A 27,541-nucleotide genomic window follows, 5' to 3' on the forward strand; every position below is an offset into this window, starting at 1 on the left:
CGTTGAATGATAAGTTTTTATGAAGATTTTTTTTTTTTTTTTTTTGACATCTCAATAAAGATGAAGAAGAATATGGAAATCTGGGCATTTACGGGGCTTACGACCGTCATAAGCTGTTTTAAGTGATCACTTTATGCCCAGACTTATGGAAGGAAATAAATATGACTTATGAAGTAAAAGAATATGGATTCTTCTTCATCTTTGACGAGATTTAAAAATAATAATTTGAAAAATAACTCCTATAATTGGAGATAACCCATATTTGTGAACAAGTATTTGGACACACTCAAAATGTTGTAAGATTTAATTTTTTTGACATCTCAACATAGATGAAGAAGAATATGGAAATCTGGGTATTTACGGGGCTTACAACCGTCATAGGCTAGTTCAAGTGATCACTTTACACCCGTGTAACATTCACCAATTCTACCCATGATTGACAACCACACTACTTATATCTTGTTTAACTTCTGAAATTTTTTATTTTAAAACTTCTGATAATTAATAAATCAATGATTTATTGCAAGTTATTCTCCAGTAATTTAAGATTTAAAAAAAATGCTTTTATTGCATGTTTAACGATGTACTCTTTTTTTTTAAAGTACACAAAGTAATTACGCGACCGACTATTTCTTTTTTAATTTATTATATATTGGAATTAGGATCAAGATAACACTGCGTTTATATGATGCAGTGCCCTTTGCACCATTAGGGGGCAGATAAGGGTTCGAAAAAAAACAGATACGAGTTTTTTTGTTGTTGCAAGTACATGGTTCGAGCTAATCAAGCAAAGGGTTAACATGCCTTGTAAAAAACAATTTGATACTTCGTCTTTATCTTTCGTTATTTAAAAACATTCCCTTTCTCCAAAATTTCCCTTATTAAATTTACAACATTTACTTCCATATTCTTCTTCATCTTGATGAGATGTCAAAAGATAATATTATTAAATTTAATAAGGAAACTCGTCCGGGTTTAAGAAAGACAGTTAAAGCAAATTAGGGTATTCATTCATTATAGAAAAATATCATTAGAAAACTAACTAACGTATGTACATATCTGTGTTTTGTCCACTGTGGTTTCTAGTTGAATACCACTTTAATTTATCAGAAGGGAAGCAAGATGAAAGCGGATTACTTTTAACACAAATTTATTCAGTTCTATCAAATTACAATCAAGAAAATACTTAAGAATAATCGCGTGATTCTAATATGAGAACAGTTGAAGTACGTGTCGATTTGAGGACGAGCGGCGACGAAGTGTAACGGGCTCGCTTCCGTTCGTTGCGGGCTTCGTATAGGGTGCTCGCTATTTCACTCGATTTGAGTTGCCATAGTCGATGTGTGGGTTGCCACACCACTTAGAAGTTTATATAAATATTTGTTTTTCATATTGATGTCGATGATGAAGAATGGGTATTTACGAAGCTTACTTCCTGGCTGGTTTAAGTAATCACTTTTTACATGTCGCTCACTCCTTTCAAGAACGTCATAAATCAAAAAACGTCAATTTTCAGTTGTGCATGTTTTCCGAATGCCCAGAAAATGTACTATATCCCAGAAAAAGCGGCATATTTTTAACTTAATATTTACCAGCTACAGGGCAGAAAGTGTTGTTTTTGCATTTTTAACGAAAGATATTGTTTAATTATTTTTTTACTAAATATCACTAAATATTTTTCAAATGGAGAAAGAATTTTCAGGTTTTACCCAAAAAGATCTGTTGCACAGTAAAAAGTTCAATAAGTGGCTTGATATTTATTTTTAATACATTGTTTTATATTTTTAAACTTTAAAACGTTCTCGTGAAAAATCAATTTTTTTGATTTATGACGTTCTTGAAAGGAGTGAGCGATGTGTTACATTAAACTACTTAACTTAAATTGTAGTAACTTCCTCCGCCTCCGTAGTGTAATGGTCAGCACGCTCGGCTACCGTTCTGGAGGTATCGGGTTCGATTCCCAGGGGGGGTCAAATAAATATAAGTGATTTTTTTACTCTAATATTTATTCAACATTACCCTGGACTGGTACCTGAAGCGGAGGGCTGACCACCTTTCCTTCGTGTGTTAACGATCAAGATAACACTGTGTTTATACGATGCAGTGAGTGACCTATTCACTATTGGGGTGCGGATAAGGGTTGGAATTATTATTTGATTTATTTAAGACAGTTAGGGAAAAGATTACAATTTAATTAATTTACTGGATATTTCTATTTTGAACGTTGTGCTTCTCCAAAAAAGAGGGTAAGTTCTTTTGCTTGGAGAGGGACTATATATATATATATATATATATATATATATATATATATATATATATATATATATATATATATATATATATATATATATATATATATATATATATATATATATGTGTGTATATATATATATATATATATATATATTTTTTTTTTTTTATTAGAAGGGAAAACAACAGTTTCAATACATGAAAAATCAAAATACAAAAAAAAACATGAAAACCAATTACAGTTTTTCACATTTATACATAGGAAAAGTAAGAGAGAAAAAATCTATATGAAACAAGAGATAAGGATGGGATAAAGAGAAAAGGAGAGGACTGGGAATAAAATTACCCTTTTTGGTTTATAAAATTTTGAATAATTTTACTTTTAAGTCATGTGTATTTATATTATTTTTAATATTTTTTGTTTTATGCTCAACAATTTGAGGTTCTTTGAAACCCATCTGTGCGTTTAATTAAAAAAAAAAACATCCTCTAAATGACGATATTTTTTTCCTTTATTTCAACCCTCAGTTTTCGAAATTGTGGAAAATTAAAAATCGCAGTAACGAATTTCGTAAGAACAGTGGCTAAGAAAATGCCAGATATTGTAAAGAAGGCGCCAATTAAGATCCGGGAACAGGAACACAAGGAAACGTTATCAAAGTACCCGTTCGTAATTGTTAATTTTCAATTAATTTAAAAGAATGTTTTTTTTTCTTCATATAAAAGTAAAATTAAAACACTTGTTTAAGACCACTTAAGAGTTAATTAACGTGAACATGACCAGTTTCGAGAACTTCAGATATTTTCATCAACAGATGAATGATATATAAATTAAACAATTGTTTTTTTTTACCACTTGAGTATTGTGTTGTTACGACTAGTTTCTAAAGGCAGAGATTTAAATATAAATTTAAAAAAAATAATAAACCCTTATCCGCACCCCAATGGTGCATAGGGCACTGTGTCATATAAACTCAGTGTTATCTTGATCGTTTACACATGAAGGAAGGGTGATCAGCCCTCCGCTTCAGGTACCAGTCCCTGGTAATATTGAATAAATATTACAGTGAAAAAATCACTTATATTTATTTTACCCCCCTTGGGAATCGAACCCGGGACCTCCAGAGCGGTAGCCGAGCGTGCTGACCATTACACTACGGAGGCGGACATAAAAAACTTAAAATATAAGGTATATTTAAGGTATATTTATACTTAAAATATAAGGTTTATTTTATATTTGAAGCACTAACTTTGTGATTTTTACTGAGTATTAATCAGTCTTGATAACGAAGCGGTTAGCTTCGAAACCGGTAGACATTATAATTAAGTTATAATAAAATATTTATAGTGATTTTAAAACAAAGTTACATTTTAATTATAAAATATAAAGGTTTACACCATACGTTAAATTAGAACTTTGTTTTCTTTTAAATCCAGGTTACATTTGACGTAATTTATTTATTTCATTAAAACATCGTTTTTGTAGTGAAAAGTTTTTTTTTTAAATATTTTTTAAAAGTATTGTGAAATTAAACATTAGAAATGTGTGTCATCTCTTTTATTTCTTTTTCATTTAGCCAAAATGAGCCATGGCAACACGTGGCCGTGTAAATAACAATATTTTTAAAAAAATCTGGTAAAATACCATCTGAAAATAACTTTTCTTTTATTTTTTTTTCGCATAACTAGAAAATAAAACCTCTGACATCTGTTGAACTTACTGCAAGGCTTAACGCTGACGCATGCGCATATTGAATTTGAATTTTACGCCAGTGAACATATATACATATCATACATATCGCTCACTCCTTTCAACAACGTTACATATAAAAAAACTTAATTTTTCAGGAGATCGTTTTTAAAGTTTAAAAATAAAATGTTTGTATTAAAAATAAATACCAAGCAATATATTGATCTTTTTACTGTGCAACAGATCTTTTTAGGCAAAACCTGAATGTTTTTTCTTCATTTGAAAAATATTTAGTATATTTAAAAAAAAATAATTAAACAATACATTTTCTTCGAGATGCAAAAACAACACTTTCTGCCCTGTAGCGGGTAAATATTAAGTTAAAAATATGCCGCTTTTGCTGGGATATAGTACATTTTCTGGGCATTCCGAAAACACGCTCAACTGAAAATTTACGTTTTTTTTATATATAACGTTGTTGAAAGGAGTGAGCGATATGAGAACGTTTTACAATCAAGTCATCCAATAAATACAGTGAAAATAAATCAAAGAGACCACAAATTACCGACCCTTTTAGTCAGACTAAAGATGCGTTTAATTGGTAATCTTTGAATATTTAAAAGCGTTATTATACTAAAGTTTTACTCATATAATTATGTAGATTGCCCAAAGAGTCCCGGGAGCACAGACCAGAGACAAAAATTTATTTAAAATCCCCGAAATGTACACCAAGTCCTACCAAAATTCATTTTTAAATCGAGCCCGCGATATGTGCGATGTAATGCTTAATGAAATAGACTTAAATAATGTTTATTTTAATACGTTTAAGAGAAATATTGTTGATGTCTATTTGACTATTTGATAAAGAAAATTTCTATTATTTGATAAAAACATGTACCATAGAACGGGGCTACTTGAACTTTGATGTGTTACTTGAGCCCAGTACAAAAAAAAATATTTAGATCTGTATTTGGTCTACAATAATGAACGTATCGACTTTTTATTAGACGTTTTCTGTGTTATTGACCTAATTTTACGTATTTTACACGTATTTTGACGGTTTTCTTTGTTATTGACCTAATTTGACCTATTTTACTTGTATTTTGAGGGTTTTTTTTTTGTTGTCCCCAGATTCCGCGAGGAGTACCACGGACACAAGCACAGGGAGTACCTCCGTTCACCGTGGGGGAACTCTCAGGACGCCTACAACATGCAGGACGAGCCCGCCTACTACCATACCACCAGAGACAGGTACAATTTTCTCATTCTTTTTCCGCGTCAAATGGTGCTTAGGGCACTGTATCGCATAGACGAAGCATAGGTTCGCAGGATGTTTCGCAGGAATCGCAGGATAAAGCATAGTTCTGCGCTTTTGGTACCGTACCGGGTGACATTTTATAAATATATGAGTTCAAAAAAAAATAAAACTAAATAATCAACGTTATTTTTTGACATCTCATCAAAGATGAAGAAGAATATGGAAGTCTGGGCATTTACGGGGCTTACGACCGTCATAGGCTGGTTTGAGTGATCACTTTACACACGTGTAACATTCACCAATTCTACCCATTACTGACAACCACACCACTCAAATTCTTGGAAGTTCTATATATATGAACCAATTTAGAAACCTTGTTCATGAATCACTAAAACTTCACTAGAGACATCTATTGGTGAGATGTAAAGAAGCTTTTTATTAAGCAGAAACTCTTATATTAGTATGTGAGAACCGAATCCTGGATTATAATCACACACATGATTACAAAAAATAAATTATCAACCATCATATGGCAAATTAACTCTTGATCATTTACCCATTCCTTTATTTTGCCTTTGTTCCATATTTTATTTTGACCTCTAACATCCGTCGGCAACAAATTAAAAATGTTCGGAACGATATATTGCAGGGTTCAACTCCCATATTTTGCCTTTGTTCCATATTTTATTTTGACCTCTAACATCCGTCGGCAACAAATTAAAAATGTTCGGAACGATATATTGCAGGGTTCAACTCCCATATTTTGCCTTTGTTCCATATTTTATTTTGACCTCTAACATCCGTCGACAACAAATTAAAAATGTTCGGAACGATATATTGCAGGGTTCAACTCCCATATTTTGCCTTTGTTCCATATTTTATTTTGACCTCTAACATCCGTCGACAACAAATTAAAAATGTTCGGAACGATATATTGCAGGGTTCAACTCCCATATTTATAATGATTAAAGAAAACACTTGTTTTTTACCACTTGAGTTTTATTATAGACTACATGTTTCAGAAGTTAAACTTCCATCATTCAAGTCTGTATAATAACAGACCTGAATGATGGAAGTTTAACTTCTGAAACATGTAGTCTATAATAAAACTCAAGCGGTAAAAAACAAGTGTTTTCTTTAATCATTGTAACATGTCTTACCACAAAGTTAATGCCGAAACAATAAATAAAATCCCATTTTATTGTTAATTCTTGGGACAATCAAACCTTCGTTGAGTGTAAATTGTGTATCATGGTTGTGTACTAGAAGATTTTGATATTTTTGTCTAGTTTGTTGTTCAAACTGGTTATTTGTATTGGCTCATTTGGACATCCCTGCCTCGGTCTTCGCTTACGAGATATGTTTCAAAGGCGTTCGCAAAGTAATAAAATAAAATTAAGAAAGTTGGTGAATAAGGCAAATAAATAATGTTGCCAGAGTAATGAAACAGATAAAATTTCTTCACGAGAAAAGTTTTCGGTACTTACCTCTCACCTTAATATATTTATCACTGTAGCTTAGGTCAAGTTTTTCAATTAATCTTTTACTTTTGGTATTGAAAAGAAAAAGCACCCCATGAAAGAAACTTTGATTTTAATTTGAAAAAAGAGAGATATTTGTGTTTTTATTATTTACAAAAATACTTTTTAAATACAAATTCATACTATTTCTATGAGCCTAAGCGGTTCATTATTATTTATTCATTTATTTATTGAACGGCTAAAGACTTAAACATAATACATATCGCTCACTCCTTTCAACAACGTCATATATCAAAAAACATGATTTTTCAGGAGATCGTTTTTAAAGTTTAAGAATAAAATAAAATATTTTGAAAATAAATATCAAGCCACTTATTGAACTTTATACTGTGCAACAGATTTTTTTAGGTAAAACCTGAAGGTTTTTTCTCCATTTGAAAAATATTTAGTATATTTAAAAAAATAATTAAACAATACCTTTTCTTCAAAATTCAAAAACAACACTTTCTGCCCTGTAGCGGGTAAATATTTAGTTTAAAATATGCCACTTTTTCTGGGATATAGTACATTTTCTGGGCATATGACGTTGTTGAAAGGAGTGAGCGATATATACAGTATCTAATATAAAAATACACTTTATAAATATAAGTTATTGTAAAGGTTTTAAGTATGACTTCATATAATTGCATTTTAGTAATGGATTTTGCAAATATATTTGTATCATATTAAGCATCGGGTTGTGGTCCCGTGGTTAGTGTCGCAGACTCTCGAGACAGAGTTTCTGGGTTCCCACTCTACCACAATTTGAAGCCTATTTTTAATAATGAGCCGCCTAGACTCACATAAATAGATTGGAATTGTAGTATTTTCGTAAATAGTAAAAATGCAAATATTTCTCTTTTTAAACTTAAAAGAAAATTTCTTGAATGTTTTCCGCAGATACTTTTTGACACATTTTATATCTTTACAGTTTTTTATAATATTATAAATACTATAATATTATAATATTCATTTTATAATATTATTTTAATGTGGAAGTTTTTGGTGAGAGTATTTTAATGTTTTTGAGTTAGAATAAACCCTGATGATGAATATGTATTGTTGAAACCGATAGGTTGAATTGTATTAGTAAAAAAAGTGGTGAAAACAAAGTTAATTAATTTTATAAAGATATTAAAAGAAAATAATTAAGTATTTCAAAAGGGTTCCGTCGCCCAAAAAGTTTGAGAGCCGCTGTATCAGGTAATCAAATTCCATAGAAATGAGTCTTTTGTCGGGTAGGATGTGTGGTTAACGATACAATTTCCCTTTTCTCTTAATGATAACGCAATGGGGGTGAGTTTTGTCCTCTCGTTCCTTCAGTGTTCCGACCTTTACGGGGATAAATACATATACCCTTGAGTGGGCCGACAAAGATGGGATAGAATAGGCGCAAAGGAAGCGATCTTGCGGCTTTTGTAAAAAATCGTATTAACGAAAATGGAGTGAGGGCTTTTCTTTTAGTCTAATGTGTAAAGGCAAATAGCCGCAAGTAAAAAACAGTAGTTTTGAGATAAACAAGATTATAGTTAACTTAAAGTGATATATATAAAATTGGTTCATATTTATAGAACTTGCAAGAATTTGAGTAGTGTGGTTGTCATAATGGGTAGAATTGGTGAATGTTACACGTGTGTGTAAAGTGATCACTTAAACCAGCCTATGACGGTCGTCAGCCCCGTAAATGCCCAGACCTCCATATTCTTCTTCATCTTTGGTGAGATGTCAAAATAATATGAAAAGTAACTCCTTTAATAGTCCGCCTCCGTAGTATAATGGTCAGCACGTTCGGCTACCGTTCTGGAGGTCCCGGGTTCGATTCTCAAGGGGGGTAAAATAAATATAAGTGATTTTTTCACTGTCATATTTATTCAATATTACCCTAGACTAGTACCTGAAGCGGAGGGCTGATCACCTTTCCTTCATGTGTAAACGATCAAGATAACACTGCGTTTATATGACGCAGTGCCCTATGCACCATTGGGGTGCGGATAAGGGTTTTATTATTATTATTATTAACTCCTTTAATTGGAGATCATATAGATTTGTGAACAAGTATTTGGACACTCAAAATGTTGCCTGTAATTTTCAATCAGTATTTGCTGAGCATATTTTTTTTAAGTATTTGATTATTAGATTGTATTTGAAACAAATGAGACTTCGCTAATAAGTTGAACAAAAAGCTCCTTTGATAATAAATTACATAGAGCTAAAAATAACTAATTTAATTCCGGAAAATCTCGTAATACTCTGTAATGAATATGGAAAATTTTATTTGAGCGACTGTTTGCTCGAAAAATATGGATTATTGAAATTTTTGTCTGACCTTTAACCTTTTGATGGCGAGGAATAAACAAATCCGTAATTCACAATACTTTAAATGTGTCTAAATCTTTGTTGACAATTTCTGGGCTCCAAAGAGTTATTTATATCAAGGTTTTTAATTTAAATTTAATTTTTACTTAGTAAATACCACTATTTATAAAAATGGTGATATAAGGGGATACAACGAAACACAGAATTCAATCAACGGCCGACCGCCGGAGAGGTAACACGTCTTTCCACGCCCGATTTCTTAAAGAATGTATGTAGGATATTTTTTATTGTTTTTTGAAAATATATAGAAAAAAATGTATTTATATATATTTTTCAAACCCCCTACCTTTCAATTATTTTTTTTCTTTTCAAAACCATATAATTATTTTGCGAAATTTGACATGTGCTTTTTTTTTATAAAATGTTTTCACAGTGGTCCTTTTAAGGTACATGTTTCAAAATGTGAGTCTTACAACGGTCCTTTTTAAGTACATTTAAATAAAATGTGAGTTTTGAAAGAAAAAAACAAACTAACCATCACGCCGCTTCTCTGCAGGGGTAGGCAGAGAGAATAGAACGCCACACCACTCTTTCTTTGCAAACATGCTTCGCCTCTTCCACGTTCATGCATCTCCTCATACATACCCGCCGATTGTTACGACTCCTAACCTGACCACTTTCAAGTATTTGGCATACCTGATCGTGCCATGTTTTTCTCGATCTTCCTCTGCTCCTTTTTCCAATTACATTCGCCTCCTAATAAATTTGTTTTACCGTTCTTTCCTCACTCATGCGTTCTACATGTCCAAACCATCTCAACACACCTTTCTTAATTTTATCGATAATGCTTATCTCAGCTTTGCATTCCATCCTTATTTCCTTATTCGAACATCTATCTTTCATCGTTTTGTCGCACATTCTTCTGAGAGATCGCATTTCGACTGCATTCAGTCTACTTTCATCCTTTTTTTTTCATGTGAGTTTTGACATTGCTCTTTTTTAGGTACATTAGAATATAATGTATGTTTTAACATTGGTCCTTTTTAGGTGCATTTAAAAAAAATATGGTCCTTTTTAGGCATATTTCAATAAACGTGAGTTCTGAAATCGGTCCTTTTCAGGTACTCCGACGAGAGCGGCCACCAGCAGCACCAGGACGGCATGATCGCGTACCCCGACCTGCTGGCGCCCCCGGCGCGCCGTACGGCCCTCTGGCAGCCGCCCGAGGGGGCGCGCCTGGAGGACCAGCCCGAGATGGCGATGGAGGGGCCCCTCTACCTGGACCCGTTCTCCTTCAACTACCGCAACGACAGGAGCTTCTTCGACGGCCACGCTATAAGGGTGAGCCAAACGACATAACTTCTTTGTTTATCCGAAATAGTGTCGATGAATAATGGTTGAGTGGAAATGCGATGACTGACCATTTTCTGTAAATGTCTTTGCACGTCTGTGATTGAGGCAAGAGCAGATACTTCCAGAACAAAATCTCGACTTCGAACCTCCGAGATGAACACTCTCCGATCCATAACCGGAAACACATTGCGAGACCGAGTAAGAAATACCGATATTCGAAGCATGTATAAGACGGAGGATATCGTGAGGTGGGGACGAAAACGAAGGCGATACTGGAAGGAACATATTTAGTAAATAATGTACATTTTTCATTAAAATAAATAATAATAAAAAAGTTGAATGTTCCCCATTGTCACGTGGTATTTTGGCCACGTTTTTCAATTTGAATTTAACAAATATTGTTTTTTTTTCAGAGATCTGACGGTTCCCACGGATTCATTTTCAACTAAGGTTTGCGTCATCGTTCAACCAAGAAATGAGTTCCAAAACATTTCATTTTCAACTTAAAGATTATGTAAACAACTGCTGTATTAAGATGTAACTTCAAAGCAGATGTTTCTCATAGTAGATTTGATTTTTGTTGTTGAACAAATAAATGTAATTTATGTACAGTATCCTCAAAAATCATATCTTTAAATGTTCATTAAAAAAAATATATATATTTATTTAAATAATTTCAATTATTATCATGACATATGAGTAACACTAGATATTTTGCAAGGAACCTACGGTAAATATATAAAAATACGACAGTAAATGTACACATATTACATGAAATTACATGTTTTCAATTATGAAATACTATTTTATCAATATTTAAATAAGACATATACATTAACAATATCATATCTACAAAAACTTATCATATTTTGTAGAGACCTAAATCTTTTAAAAGTAAAGTCTGGTGATAAAATCGTCATCAACAAGAAAAAATCATCTCAAGAAATGCTACTCGAAGTCAATTTCGAAGTTTTTATCCAATTCAATCCTTATTTTTGTGTTTTTTAACACGATGCAATATTTAGTCAATTGAATTTTATATATATATATATATATATATATATATATATATATATATATATATATATATATATATATATATATATATATATATATAAATTATAATTAACTCAGAAATCTGAGTTTATTTTAATTTCTTAGTTGTAGAATTGCAATTACAATTTTATAAGATAATCGATTGTAAAATAAAGACAATATCAATTTGAATGCTTTATGTCCAGTTTCGACAAAAATATGTATGCCAAAAAATTCAATTATTTTTAACAATTTGTAGAACGCTTTCATGACTATACCATTTCGGATATTACATGCGCATGTTTTGACGATAGATATATTTACAATACTTTTAAATGTAACAATATATTACGAACACATACCAAAATACTAATATCAATTTGACTCCTATGTACGCGAGTTTCAATAACAGCTCCATGTACAATTGATAATATTTTGTTGACATCTACATTCCAAATCACAAAGATGACAATATGAATTTGAATACTTTATTCGCTGATTAAAAAATATTGTTGTATTCGTGTAATGAACATACACAAATATTATGACAAAAATATCAATTAAAATATTTCATTCACCTGTTTCGACAGTAAATATGTATCAATATAACGATTTTCAACAAATGATTCAGAAATACTACGATGACAGTATTAATTCTAGTATTTTATTCTCGTGTTTCGACAATACCTATATGTAATATGTATCGATATTGAAATATGCATTCCAAATACTGTAACGACAATATCAATTTCAATACTTTATGAATGTATGTACGTGTTTTGACAATAACTAAATAAATGTATTCCATAGTATGATATTAATATCGATTAGAATATTTCATTTACATGTTTCGAAAATAACTCTGTATTAGTGTAAAGTTTTTTTAACAAATGCATTTTAAAATACCTTGAGGATAATATCAATTCAAATATTTCATCAATGACAATATCATTTTAAATTTTATATAATATTTATCGGTATCTTAAGAAACGTTTCAATAAACTATAACGACAATATCAATTTGAATACTTCATGAAAAAATGTGTTTTGACAGTAACAATGTATGATAATAAAGATTTATAACAAATGCATTCCAAAATACTATGATGATAATATCAATTCAATAATTCATTCACGTGTTTTGTCAATAACTTTGTACTAATGTAATGATTTTCAACAAATCTATTCCAAAATATTATGATGACAATATCAGTTTGAATACTTCATTAATATGCTTGTTTTGACAACTATGTATTAACTATGTAACTATGTATTAACTTACAAATTTTAAACAAATGCATTCCAAAATACTATGATGACAATTTAATTTTTAATATTTCATTCGCGTGTTTTGACAATAACTATAACATATATATTAATGTAACGATTTTTGACAAATGTATTCCAAAATATTATGATGACAATTTAAATTTTAATATTTCATTCGCGTGTTTCGACAATAATTATATGTATATGTAACGATTTATAACAAATATTTTCCAAAATATTATGATGACAATATCGATTCGAATATTGCATTCGCCTATTTCGACAATAACATTGTATTGATGTAACGAATTTTAACAAATGTATTCCAAAATATTAAGATGAAAATTTAAATGTTAATATTACATTCGCGTGTTTCGACAATAACTATATGTATATGTAACGATTTTCAACAAATGTATCCTAAAATATCATGATGACAATATCAATTCGAATATTTTTTTCGCTTATTTCGACAATAACATTGTATTAATGTAACGATTTTTAACAAATGTATCCCAAAATATTATGATGACAATATCAATTCGAATATTTTATTCGCTTATTTCGACAATAACATTGTTTTAATGTAACGATTTTTAACAAATGTATCCTAAAATATTATGATGACAATATCAATTCGAATATTTTATTCGCTTATTTCGACAATAACATTGTATTAATGTAACGAGTTTGAACAAATGTATTCCAAAATGTTATGATGACAATATCAATTCGAATATTTCGATCGCTTGTTTCGACAATAATAATATGTAATGTATCGGTATGTGAATATACATTCCATAATACTGTATGACAATATCAAATGAAATACTTTATGAATATAAGTGTTTTGACAATAAATAAATTTGTATGTAATTTTCACTCAATGAAAACAATTATATATTTACTTGTTACATTATAATAAATATAAAAATATTACTACTAATGTGGGACGATCAAAAAGTAACTTTGCCGATAACTGATCAAAAAAAATTCCAAAATATAACATTAAAAAAATTTACTGTTCCGACTGATTTTTAAAAAAAGGCACTTGTTAATGTAACTGCAAAACTATTGTTATTTTTAATCTATTTTTGTTATTTTTTGGATCTATGATCCTTTAATATATGTCTCTGACGGTCTTTTGACAAAAGAGATTGATTTACAACTAAATTAAACTTTTTTGACATTGAATAATTGCATTAAAGATGAGTTGAAATGCATCATCAGATATTTGGTAAAGAATATGTGAGCTTTTTTGCTTTCAAATATAATTGAACTTAAAAATGCTTTAAATGTTATTTAAAAAATGACAATAAATAATCTATATTTATCCGTTCGATTTAGTATTATGAGGCTCTGTTGAAAATGCAAACTTTGTATGGTCAAGTAAAAATATATAATAAATTTGAGACACTTTACATCTTTCTTAAAATCGTAAATTATTATATGTACTATAAAAAATGTGTAATGGATTAAAATAATGGATTTTAAAGCTGACGTTTCCTGTAAATGGTATAAGAAATTTTCTGGATTTAAAGGCAGTGGGCAAATAAGGGTCATGAGATTTTATTAGGTGGCCATATCTTACTTTAATCAATGTATGGAGAACCTTGGTCATCTGGTCGTTCATTCTCTAAAGAAAGTCAAAGTCGACAAATATAACGGTTTAAAATTAATCATTATTCTTACATTTAAGAATAAAAGCGATTCCATCAACATGGAAAGACATCGTGATATAATTGGCTTAAAATAAAATACAGAAATAAATATACATATGTTGTCACTTAAATATTAATTGAACTTGAATTATAAAGTAGTGAAAAGGAAAAACGCAACATTTTGATCTTTGCCCACTGTCTTTTTCGTTATTTGGTCGACTAGCTCGTATGTTTCAGTCAAAATTATCATCTTTAAATTTAGACTTGTAATTTTTAACATTGTATACATACTATATAATATATCCTTGTGCAAATATCATATCTATCGAAAACCATATCTGTTCTGCTTGTATTAGATTAAAAATTTATTGAATTCTGAAATCCAAATTTTAAGACAAAATTTCATATCATTTTGAGATAGAAAAACTTTTTCGAATAATCTTTAGTGCTTGTTTCCATCTTTAAAATGGGTTTCTTTCGGAATTAATTGAAATGTTTCAATTATTTTGAAAGAGAAAATGATTCTTCTAATATTCTGAAATGATTTGCTTCAAAAATAATATTTTAAACTAATTATTCGCCCTATACTTCCCAGTGCAGCTCTAACTTTCTTAAAATGCGATAATTGTCTATCGTAGCATCAATTATATATATTATTAAAATATAAAAATATAATATTTATTAAGAGATGTATTTTTCTGTGTACCATAGTTTAGCGAATACTTGTAAATTAATCATTAACGATAAAATAAGTGACATACTTCTTTAAACATGCCTGCTACTAATTTACGCCAAAACTTAATAATGTTTTTTTTTCGTTATTATTCTAGAATTTGCTTTCGCTTTTGAATAGTGACGTTATCAGTATAAATATAACAGGGAAATATAGTTTTAATTTCCATAAAGTTACAAAGTACCTACCTATCTTGGATACTTGGAATACCCCAAAATGTAATAAGTTTTACTTCAGCTAACTCGTTTATTAAAATAATACATTTATATTTTAGTTATTTCAACTCGAAAACCAAACGAAATATGTTAAACATTCAACTGTCAGCTTAAAAAAATCGTAAATATATCTAAAAAGTTTTTTTCATATATTTTTGATGTACATAATTTTGTTTTAAATATGACGCGATTATACCAAAAAATATACTTGTTTTGAATTGAAAATGGGATGTACACCCGAGACATTATTTATATACAATAATATAAATACATTTAAAAAATAATTTTCGATGAATTCAAATGATTTTTTTAAACTTATTTATAGCAAGAAAGACTAACATTTAAAAAAACAACCACTGACAGAGGCGATCGTGGCGGGAGAATTTTTCAAAAATACACGAGTTACGACTTACTAATAATCATGCGTCTCTTTCTATTACACGCGTACCTACCGGGTAATCTTATTGACTTATCTCGTTTTTCGTATGTTTCTTTTTATCCCTCTAGCGGCCGATTTAATAAGCAAAATTCGACTTGTCCAATTTCAAATCGTTTAGGACTTTTCATACCTTGATTTATCCTATTTTTAGTTTCAGATTAAAACATATTTTTTCGATTTGTAATGTTTTGAATCTTGCGTGGATGTCCCATTTCATAATTGTATATTTTTAAAGAATTATCAGTTAGGTGATCTTTCATTACCACGGTATAGTTCAAAGTGGAATGATGGATTTACCGGAGCCCTGATTGCATAATTCTATTTAATTTTTTTCATTATAAATTGAATAAACTATCAATTACATGGTCAATTTATTGAATCTTTTTGCTGAAAAGAGTACCCATTTCTGAACTAAAAATACTTTTGACTACTGAAAGAAATCTGTATTTGGTATTGGTATCAGAAAGTGAAATATAAAAAATATATAAAAATCTCACTAAATGATTACGAATTTAACGATTATCGATCGATCGATTTTTGCAAATGCCAAAATCCTCATCACCAAAAATCTATGATATTTGTATAACCTTTCCACTGCGTAAAAATCGATGGTAAAATTTAATTAAAATATTGCCTTTTTTCTTAATTATAAATTAAAATCGACACCGCTTAGTCAATAAATACATAATTGGGGACAACCTACCATCGAACTAAACGGCATCTTTTCATATATTTATGCACATTTTTAAAAATAATTTTGTACCACCAACAGCGTCATGACGCCTCCACCAATATGGTATTTTCACTTTCTTGTTAACAAATAATAAAAATAAAAGACAAAATGCATTTTTCTTATTAGAATCTGTAAAGAAATAATGATTAAACTTTAGTCATATAATTTCCGGTCATTGTACCAAAATCATATCTACACGTCGAGTGACGTCTGCATCTCACTACAAAACTAATACATTAAGTTCTTGCGAATTTGTTCTAAGTAATTCACACTGGGAGCGGAGACTGATGGCTGAGAAAACTTTCATACACTGGATATAACGACATTAGTACCTACTTTCTAAAAAATGTTGCCAACATAGTAAAACGATATTCAGAAAAGGGATTTTCAGAAACGAAAATGATGAACGAAATTATCAAACGCAAAGAGACTATTTTTTATAACTGATTTTTATATTTTTCAATGAAAAATATCATATCTGACAATTTAGCGATCAACCCACTGTATATTGAGCAAAAATGAATAACAGTTTTAACAAAGCCTGAAGGTTTATTGAAAGATAGCATCCAGTAGTAACTTGAAATATCATCGATTGTTTGCAGTAAAAAGGTTATGCATAATCTATGCTTTAATAATTTTAACGTACCATAACTAATTCCTGTCAACCAGCTTTATAGAATTCATATTACATATAAACTATAATATGAAAAAAAATAGACTATTCGACTTGGCTTTAAATATTCTTAACGTTTTATTTCGGAAAAGTAATTATGTATTATTATTGTAATTGGGTAATCCAGTGGTCTATATTTATATATATATTTGAAGAATATTATTTAAAGTAATGTTTATAAACAATACCCATAGTTTTAATCAAAACCCTTTTGAAAATACTCAATTAAGTATAATTTTTTAATGTTTAATAAACTGTCGATGTTTAAGGTTATATCATTAAAAGTGAATATTTGAGAACAATCATACATAACATGCTTAAATGTTATTTAGATTCTGCCAAAAATGGTCAGCTTTGGCGAAGTCGTTCTTTGTGAGACGACAATATATTATAAAATATTATAACAAGATATCAGTAACCCGTTATTTCAAGAAATGTAACGCGTATAATTAATTAAGATTCACGGGTGTCAATAACATAATATGTTTAGCTGATGAATCTCGCGTGAAGCGCATAAATGAGATTCACGTTTGACAATAAAATAAATTTAGATGACGAATACCGATACACGATTTAATGCTGTATTTTTGTGACAATAATCTTTAAATTAAAATTATTAATGTGATGTGCTTATAACTTAAAGTGTAACACCTCTACAATACATTGGATGTAATGTAAAGGCATTTTATGATACTATTTATGTATGCAAATTCGTCTAGTAAGTATAAAAGCATTGATAGAATCAAACACTTCAAAGATACGAAAACGGTTTGATTGGATCGATCAATGATTGAACAAAATTTCAGCTTATTATTATCTAATTGATAGATATTAATGTTTGAAATTTTGGCTAAGCAAAGCTTAAATTTAATGAAAAATGTTCATAATAGATTAATTTATTTTTCAAAGAAAATTTGTGTATTTAAATAATATTTAATTCATTATAACTATGTTTGAATTATCATTTACGTTTGTCGAGAAGCAAACTTAAAGTATTTATTTGTATCGTTTATTGTAAATTGTTTGGTATTTTCTTTAATTTTGTTATTGGAAAGAACGTATTATATGCCACCTAATATAGGAAATGATTGTAATATATTTAAATGTAGATTGAAATTTACTGAAATAAATTTAAATCCAGAGCAGTTTTTTTATGTTTCCACTTTCCGGCCATATTTTCCTCACGCTATCGAATCATCTCCATAACCCATAGGTCAAATTAAAGACCAAGTTATAATAGAAAACGTCATATACATTGTAAATAACCATCACATTTAAGACCCCCTGTGTTGCCACTTCCTCCTTCTGTTTTGTCATTTGTATTATACATTTCAAAAAAGGCAAATAAGTTAATGGGTTCTAAAATAAAACCAACAAGTTTCAGATCTTTGCCCATAGAGTAAAAACAATATGGCGGATGAACTTTTTTTAATTTTCAACAACAAAATAAAGGAAATTTGTATTGAAACATAGGCCAAAACCTTAAAATTATAAAATATAGTTGTTTTGGCTACGGCGCTGTGCGACAGGCCAAATGGACAGTTGCCTTTTACGTTTTATTGTTATATGTTTATTCATTTTTAACATTTTAATGTCTTCCGTGATATCTGGACTATGAAAAAGGATTAAAGCTTGATTTGTGTTTAGGAAAATTAATCAAAATATGAAACGAATATAACCCAATATTTCAATATAAAAAAAAACACATCACCAAAATATTACGTAGGAAATATATAATAACATATATGAATTATAAAAATGGCAATATTTATCCTATAATAGACAAAAATTATTAGTAAGACAAGAACATGTTTGTAAATTCTAATATATGTTGTGCAATGTGTGTATTGTTGTGCTATCATAGAATTAGTATAATAACCAAACTAACCACACCGCTTAACCATAGAGGTAGACAAAGAGAATAGAATCCCACTGTCTTTTCATTGCAAACATTATTCACTTCTTCTACACTCATGCATCTCCCCATACATTCTCGCCGATTATTCCGACTTCTGACCTATCTACGCCAAAGTATTTGAACAAGCCGAGTTTTCCTTGGTTTTTCACCTGCCTCTATTTCAACTACATTCGAATTGGATATTTGTTTTACCGTTCTTTTCTCTCTAATTCGTTATATTATATTCTATTAATATATGTTATTTTTGGTTAACTCATTAGTAAGCGGAAATTTAAAATATATATCGAAGAATAACAAATAATACAATGATAAATATAAAAAACAAGATGAATTCCATAAATAATAGCAGTGAGAAATTTCCAGGTAACAGATTATATCAAAAAAGAAAGATTGCAACAATAATAAACTTTTGGTAACAAACCATTACCACCTGAAATCAAGTACAAAAATAAATTGCATTGAAATGACGAAACCAATTTCTAAAAACAAATAGCTTCTTACCTTGATTTATCTTCAAATGTTGATTTTGCACACATTTTTGGACACAATTCAGACACTAAAACTAATTGGTTAGTTCATAAAAATAAAAATCACTTATTGAAATTAAAACACATGACAAAAACTATTAAAAAACTTAATAAGATAGTGGAGAACACCAAAATAACACACTGGGAGCACAAAACTATTGTAATTCATTGAAATATTCGAAGATTAATCACTTTAAAAAATATATTGCACTTATGATTGAAACAAACCGCTCAATGAACTCCCTAACAAAATCAAAGACAATTTTCAAACTGAGAGAAAAAATTGTGAATATGATAGATAAAAGACAGTTTAATTATAGGTTATTTTCTTTAACCCTTATTCGCATTCAAATGATAAATAGAGCGAAGGACAACACTTCTATACGTGAAAAGAATTAGAGTAGTACCTTTTCAAGTAATACAAGGTCTTAATATGGTTATTTCAATAAATGTCATCGATCACTTTAAAATATATCTAATTTCACCATGGACTGTTATCTAAACCTAAAGTGCAAAACTGATACTTTCCGTTGAAGAAATAAACGAACAAGATTACACTGCTTCTTAGATTGACTCTTTTAAAATATATATGTAGTTTCAACAAATACGAAAAATTAAAACCACTATAATGGAAATTTTCATTATCAAAGTCTGTAATGTTCTGCTGCCATTTTTTTATACTCAAAGACTGCAACACAGAATTAAAGTTATTAAACATACCTACAAATAGTTAAATACAAATGAGGTAGAAGATATTTCAAGTATTTTATTAAAAATCAACTCAATATGGTAGTAAAGATAGCAAAAACCAAAGAATTGTAAAAATAGTAAGTGAATCAAATTTGATAATCCGCCAAGCGGGCGTATATTATGTGAACCTACCTACTCCAGCGGAGGAAATTATTAAAACGATTTTTTTGAACTGGCAACATCGTTTGTTTATTGACAAATGACAGGCCCTCGCGGACCGACGGAATCGGAATAGAAATGTCCAGAGTGTAGCTTTTACACCCATTTCCTGAAAATAAGTCGATATATTCGTTAAATATGTGAAAATCAACAGTGACAGTTCGTGTTGCCGCGCTTTACTCGCAGCGTAGGCGGACAATCAATCGTGTAAAATGCATATAAGCCTGACACTCGGGGCCATTTTATTTTCGTTCGTACATCAGTTACACTGTGAGGAAAGTGCAAACAGCCACCAGAAAAACGGGATAATAATCGGTGAGGCGATAATTAACCATGTTTTAATATACTCAACGCGTTATTCCCGGCTTTCTTTTTGTTTCCCGACCGCCAGGGAGCGGGTCGAACTGCCAGGGAGCTGCTGTCATGAGAGATATAATATCATTTCTTCTCTTTTAGTGTGATATATCTTCTGGCTCCTTTTATCTAATCGTCTGCATTTGATATCGGAAAAGACAGATCAGTCGGATCTTTGTTTGCACTCGGTCGCCTTATCAAGTCTGTTGTCTAAATTTGGACAAGCTGATTTTTGGCTCGCGCAAATTACGGTCGGGATACGCAGCGTAATTTTTATTGTTTATATGCAGCCGAGGAGTTTTAATACAAATTCTTTCGAACAATACGTCATGTAATTAGTTTGATAACAAATCGCTTTGTTTTATATTTCGATTCTCAGGTAGGTACCTGTTGTGCCTACCTGTACAAGATAAAAATATTTTTTTATTTTTTATTTCTGGCAAAATTAATTTCGTTCTTTATTTGAATTTTTGTAATGTTGTTTTAAACGTAGGTACTGTTGATATCTCTACCTGTTATTTTTTTAGACCACACCTTAAAATGATTTATGTATTCATATTGTGGGTATACTGGCAAAAAACGTTAACTCAAAAATATGCAATTTTAACTACTACTACTACTACCATCACGCCGTTCCTCCGCAGGGGTAGGTGGAAAGGATGGAACGCCACACTCTTCTGTCCTGACATACACTCCTCGCCTCCTTCACATCCATACATCTAGTCACACATGCCCTCCAATTACGCAGACTTTTGACACCGCCAGATTTTAGTTTCTGATTGATCTGATCGTGCCAAGTCTTTTTCGGTCGTTCTCGTTCTGTTTTCTCGCTCACATTCGCCACATATATTTTCTTAGTCATTCTCTCGTTATCCATTCACTCCACATGTCCATACCACCGTAAAGAACTCTTCCTAATCTTTTCAATTATTCCTTGTTCAGTCTTACATTCCTGTCTTATATCTGCGTTTTTGATTCTGTCACACAATGATTTTGCACACATTCGTCTGAGGGAGCGCATTTCAACAGCGTTCACTCTGCTTTCGTCCTTCCTTTGCCAGTTCCATGTTTTGCTTCCATACATTAGTTTCGGTACCAGCACGCCGTTGTGAACCGCTAGCTTGGCAATAAACTGGCTATAAAGCTCTATAAACTAAAAGTTTCTAGAAGTTCCCCGGTGCAGGCAGTGAAAGGAATTAATAATTAGTTAGTTCAGTCAGTCAGTTAGATCCGATTCCGACCCGACGTTGGCCGGTACACAGACGCCTCCACAAAAAGCACAGGACTGATCACCTTACCTTCTTGCGATTGAAGATCAAGATAATACTGCATCAATACAATGCAGTGCCCTATGCACCATTGTGTACAGATAAGGGTTAGAACATATAACATCATCCAAGCTGAGAAATGAATCTTGGAAAGAAAAGCAAGAAAGATTGTGTCATTTATGGTTAAGTTAACACTGCACCTATTCAATGCAGTGCCCTATACACTATTTGTTGTTGGGGCACTGCACGGCTGTCCAAATTTAAAACACAGTAAAGGACAAGCCTATGACCAGTCATAGGTTGGTTAAGTGATCATTTTACACACTTGTAACACTCACCATTCTACCATATATATGATTGATAATCACACTACTTAAACTTTTGGAACTCATATATCGCTCACTCCTTTCAAGAACGTCATTAATCAAAAATCATCAATTTTCAGTTGTGCATGTTTTCAGAATGCCCACAAAATGTACTATATCCCAGCAAAAGAGGCATATTTTTAACTTAATATTTATCCGCTACAGGGCTGAAAGTTTTTTTTTTGCATTTTGAAGAAAATGTATTGTTGAATTATTTTTTTAAATATGCTAAATATTTTTCAAATGGAGAAAAACATTCAGGTTTTACTTAAAAAGATCTGCTGCACAGTAAAAAGTTCAATAAGTGGCTTGATATTTATTTTTAATACATTGTATTATATTTTTAAACTTTAAAAACATTCTCCTGAAAAATCAAGTTTTTTGATTTATTTATTTATTTTATTTTAAACTTCATGTACAGAAAATAAAAAGTACATTGGCGGGCTTATTGCTAAAAAGCAATATCTTCCAACCGACCAAAGACGGACTAGTGATATTGATCAAAACATTTGATACCATATATAGCCGTTTGCAATCAGATGGTAGATATTACTTGAACATTTAAAAAACATAAATTACAAATTGATATTTAAAAAAAACATAAATTTCATATTAATATACCAATTACCAATTAACAAAAGACGATAATAAGGAGGGCAAAGGAAGAAGGGAGTTTAGGGAAGGAGGTAGAGGGAGGAGGTTTGATCGACAGTTAGGATTCTAATGACAGATAGTAATGTCTCAGACGTTTTTAAGAGATTTATGATACATATCGCTCACTCCTTTCAAGAACGTCATTAATCAAAAATCATCAATTTTCGGATGTCCAGAAAATGTACTATATCCCAGCAAAAGCAGCATATTTTTAACTTAATATTTACCTGCTACAGGGCAGAAGGTGTTGTTTTTGCATTTTGAAAAAAAGGTATGGTTTAATTTTTTTTTTTAAATAAACTACTTATTTTTCAAATGGAGAAAAAATATTCAGGTTTAACCTAAAAATATCTGTTGCACAGTAAAAAGTTCAGTAAGTGGCTTGATATTTATTTTTAATAAATTGTATTAAATTTTTAAATTTTAAAAACATTCTCCTGGAAAATCAAGTTTTTTGATTTATGACGTTCTTGAAAGGAGTGAGCGATATGTCAGGCAGCTAGGTTTTCACTCATGAATTATATGAAATTATAGTAACTTTAAACATAAAGAGTAAATCCACTCACGAGTAGGCATAGGCTATAAAACTTAAAAAGTTGAAGCCTAAGTAGGGTCACGATAAGCGGTGTTGCATAAGCCATAGCTAGAGTCATTTGGACTTTAGGTAATTTAAAAAAAAAATGCAGCGTCAAAAGTGAGATGAGATTGATATCTAGCAGATATGTAACCATAATTTGCTCATTTATTAGGATGATACTGGTGGGAATATTGAGTGGGCAGGTAGATAATTGTAATGGAGACTGATCTTGAACTAATGTACGAGGTCAGTTAGAGAGGCCACGGTACATGCTTAATACGAGGGCTGTTCAATTAATACGTAGACTGACGTCATAAAACAAAATGTACTTTATTTAGAAGTCACATGTTTGGGTTCCCTTCAAAGTTGTCACCTCCCCGACGCACACACTTAGAGTGATGTCGTAAAACAAAATACACTTATTTAGAAGTTACTATCTGGGTTCCCTTAATAATATCTAGCTGAAATATGAAATTTAAATATTTGTGTAAATAATAAAAAATACAAATATTTATCTTTTTTTTAAAATAAATACTTCACTGTTTCACTGTATTCATATTGTTTTCACTCCTTTCCAGTTCCTTCTGCGCCTCACAATTTGTCAGTCAAGAAAATAACTTCAACCGAAGTCCATCTGACTTGGGCGAAGCCCTCCGGGACGCACAAGCACTCCGGCCAACCCGAGGCGCCGCTCGACCTTCCGTCCAAGGCAGAAGCCCTCGACATCAAACCGATCGACATCAAGCCGGCCGACGTCAATCCGGCAGACGTCAAACCTGGAGACTTGAAATCCGGCGACATCAAGGCCAGCGACATCCTGTCGAGCCAGGATAGCGCGCTAGCCGGGATATTGAAGGACCACCACCACTATGGGTACTCTTCAAGATTGGTGAAAAGCGATCTGTCTCATGAGGAGACGTACAGGGACGAGGATGAGGAGGTCAACGATGATGACAAGGTGCTGCTGTACCAGCCGTGGCCAGACGAGAGGGAGAGATTCATCAGGCGGAGGAAACGAAGACGGGATGCCCAGACAACAACGACGGAAATCATCCCTACCACGATTCCGCCTAAAGAGGTATTTATTGGCCCATGTTGTTAACTCTTCTTCTTCTTCTTCTTCTTGGTATAGGCCTTGTGGCCTATTTTTAAGAGGAATTAGCCTCCTGCGATGTGGATTCCCAGCTGTCGATCCATCTCTTTGGTGGTCTGCCCGGGAGTCGTCTACCTTGTTAACTGTGTTGTCGTAATTGACACAAATGCCCCTCATTTATTCAATTCAATTTATTCAATAATTACTATATCCATCATCAGTCTACATTTGACCTGATGATGGAATAATTATTCCGAAACCGTCATTAATTATTGTTTTTATGTGTTATTTCACAAAGTGAATGATGAATGATAAGGAGAATGTAATTTGATTCCCAGGGGGGGTGAAAATAAATATTATTAGTTTTACACTCTTATATAAAATATTATTTATTTAATATGAAAATGATGAAATAAAGAAAGAATGCAAGGCTGAGATAAGCATTATCGATAAAATTAAGAAAGGTGTGTTGAGATGGTTTGGCCATGTAGAACGTATGAGTGAGGAAAGAGCGGTTAAACAAATTTATGAAGCGAATGTAGTTGGAAAAAGAAGCAGAGGAAGACCGAGGAAAACTTGTCACAATCAGGTATGTCAAATACTTTCTGGCGAAAGCAACCGGGTCTGGAGTCGTAATAATCGTCGAGTAATATGATGCGTTAATATGATGTACTGCCCTATGCACCATTAGGTGCGGATAAGGGTTAGAAGAAGAGAATATTTATTTATTTAATTGAAATATTTTGAACGTACGCATATTTAGCATAAACCACGCCTTGCGTACAAATCGTAGTCGTACAAGAGAAAGTGACCAACTACCAAAGCGTAAAATGTTCAGGAGGGCCATTTTACTCACTTTTGCTTGGCAAGAAATGGCAAGTCAATTTCAAAATTCTTTGGGATTTTTTTCAGGGCAACATTAGCTTAAGACTAAAATATCAAATAGTCAATGATTACGGTTTTGTAAAAAATGCACTTGGTCACTTTCTCCTGTATGACTACGAAATGTAACCGACGCCTTCCGAGAGTTGATGTAATACCTTTTCGGCAGGTTGTGACAAGGCCGGCCAAGACTGACGTAGCCTCCCCCTCCCCGAGGAAGAACGAGGCGACGATCGTCTCCGACGCCACCGACGAGCCGCCGCTGGGAGACGACGAGTCGTCGGACCCGCCAGGCGGCGAGCACGAGGGCCAGTTCATCAACTACGTGCTGTTCTACGAGGAGGGGCTGCCGGGCGGCGTGGCCGACTCCTGGCAGGGCGGCTTCGCGGAGAACCCGCCCAAGCGGCCGGCCAAGGTCAAGGAGATTGTGCTCGCCCACCAGGACGGAAGGGACGGGCTGAAGGGCGTTAAATACACCCTGAGGGGATTAAGTAAGCTGAATTGTTTTTACAAATTTATGAATTGGGCACTAACCACTTGATGCTTTTGTGTGAGCAGTGTTTGCGGACATCGTGTGTATCGTATCGTGCCAACCCTTCCACTGCTCACGTGTTTCCACATGTTTGCGTTACATAAGATGCCACTTGACGCTTTTTATCTTAACGTAACACGTTACGATGCGAGCATTCGTATAGTCAGTACACCGAGCCGAGTGCTTCATCCATAGTCGGACGTTACAACGAAATGCTCCGGTCAGTCCCCACCTTAAGGTATCTTTTACTATCTTTTGTTCTAAATTAACTAATTTTTATCCTTATTCGCAGAGCCGTACTGTCACTACCGCATCTGGGTGCGCGCGTATTACACGGATCCCGCGTCCTTGCCTTCCGTGCCGCCCGCCGCGGCGCTGGGCCCGCCCTCGGCGCCGCTGGTGCTGCTCACGGACGTGCCGGCGCCCTCGCCGCCCGTGCTGCGCTCGCTGGGCTGCGACCAGCCGCGCGGCACGCTGGCGCTGGCCTGGTCGCGCCCCGAGCGCTACGCGCGCACGCTGGACGCCTACGCTGTGTCGCTGCGGCGCGCCGGCGGCGCCGCGCAGCGCATCACGCTGCAGACCGAGGAGGACCACATTGAGACCGCCATCAGCCTGGTGAGGACTCTCAGCCCTATGTAGTATGCTAATAAGGGCTACAATACAGCGGAGCTTGATCAGTTAGGTTTGGTTAGGTTAGGTTAGGCGACACATCGAGACCGCCATCAGCCTCCTGACGACTCTCAGCTCTATGTAGTATGTTAATAAGGGCTATAATACAGCGGAGCTTAATCAATTAGGTTTGGTTAGGTTAGGTTAGGCGCTGCGCCACATCGAGACCGCCATCAGCCTGGTGAGGACTCTCAGCCCTATGTAGTATGTTAATAAGGACTATAATACAGCGGAGTTTAATCATTTAGGTTTGGTTGGGTCAATTACTGCACGCCACTGATCATCTTGTCTTCAAGTAATTAACGATCAACGTAACACTGCGTCTATGCAATGCAGCGCCCCAGAAGAACAATAGCTTCTTGCTCATGTTTTTTTTTCCAGTTAGAACTCAAAATATCAGATTATATTACTTTTTATTTTAACACGTTGTTTGCGGGAAACATTTAAAAGCGTCTTTGACATACTGTTAGTAGAGAGCTGGAGACGCTTATAAGCTTTCTATTTGCTTACTTTTGGTAGAGCGCGAGACACCGAAAGACATTGTACAGATCAGGGTTGGGTTTGCGATTACTTGTGATTAGTATACGAACCTATTTAGTATGCTAACATTTTCATTTGTATGGATATTTTTCTCAATTTGTTTGTTTT

The 27,541-nt window shown here is 32.5% G+C and overlaps 2 protein-coding genes and 1 long non-coding RNA gene across 3 annotated transcripts in view; 2 read left to right on the forward strand and 1 right to left on the reverse strand.

The window, feature by feature from the left end:
* The window catches only part of LOC148306979 (uncharacterized), a 110,265-nt gene extending 99,226 nt beyond the window's left edge, over positions 1-11,039 (forward strand). Inside the window, exons 7-9 of the mRNA XM_088264147.1 lie at positions 5,072-5,191; positions 10,156-10,375; positions 10,801-11,039. Of these exons, the coding sequence (XP_088120273.1) occupies positions 5,072-5,191; positions 10,156-10,375; positions 10,801-10,836 (376 nt within the window). The 3' untranslated portion in view covers positions 10,837-11,039. The remainder of the gene's footprint in view (positions 1-5,071; positions 5,192-10,155; positions 10,376-10,800) is intronic.
* LOC148306978 (uncharacterized) overlaps positions 1-20,556 on the reverse strand; it is a 166,553-nt gene extending 145,997 nt beyond the window's left edge. The window contains exon 1 of the long non-coding RNA XR_015837917.1: positions 19,565-20,556. This is a non-coding gene — a long non-coding RNA (uncharacterized LOC148306978). The remainder of the gene's footprint in view (positions 1-19,564) is intronic.
* A 117-nt stretch (positions 20,557-20,673) lies between these two features.
* Positions 20,674-27,541, forward strand: part of LOC148306980 (uncharacterized) — a 30,323-nt gene continuing 23,455 nt past the window's right edge. Inside the window, exons 1-4 of the mRNA XM_088264143.1 lie at positions 20,674-20,814; positions 24,296-24,795; positions 25,862-26,183; positions 26,517-26,839. Coding sequence (XP_088120269.1) covers positions 20,712-20,814; positions 24,296-24,795; positions 25,862-26,183; positions 26,517-26,839 — 1,248 coding nt within the window. The 5' untranslated portion in view covers positions 20,674-20,711. The remainder of the gene's footprint in view (positions 20,815-24,295; positions 24,796-25,861; positions 26,184-26,516; positions 26,840-27,541) is intronic.

Source organism: Brachycentrus maculatus, unplaced genomic scaffold, assembly GCF_059751285.1.
Source record: "Brachycentrus maculatus isolate JH-2025_06_01 unplaced genomic scaffold, ASM5975128v1 h1tg000216l, whole genome shotgun sequence".
NCBI lineage: Eukaryota > Metazoa > Arthropoda > Insecta > Trichoptera > Brachycentridae > Brachycentrus > Brachycentrus maculatus.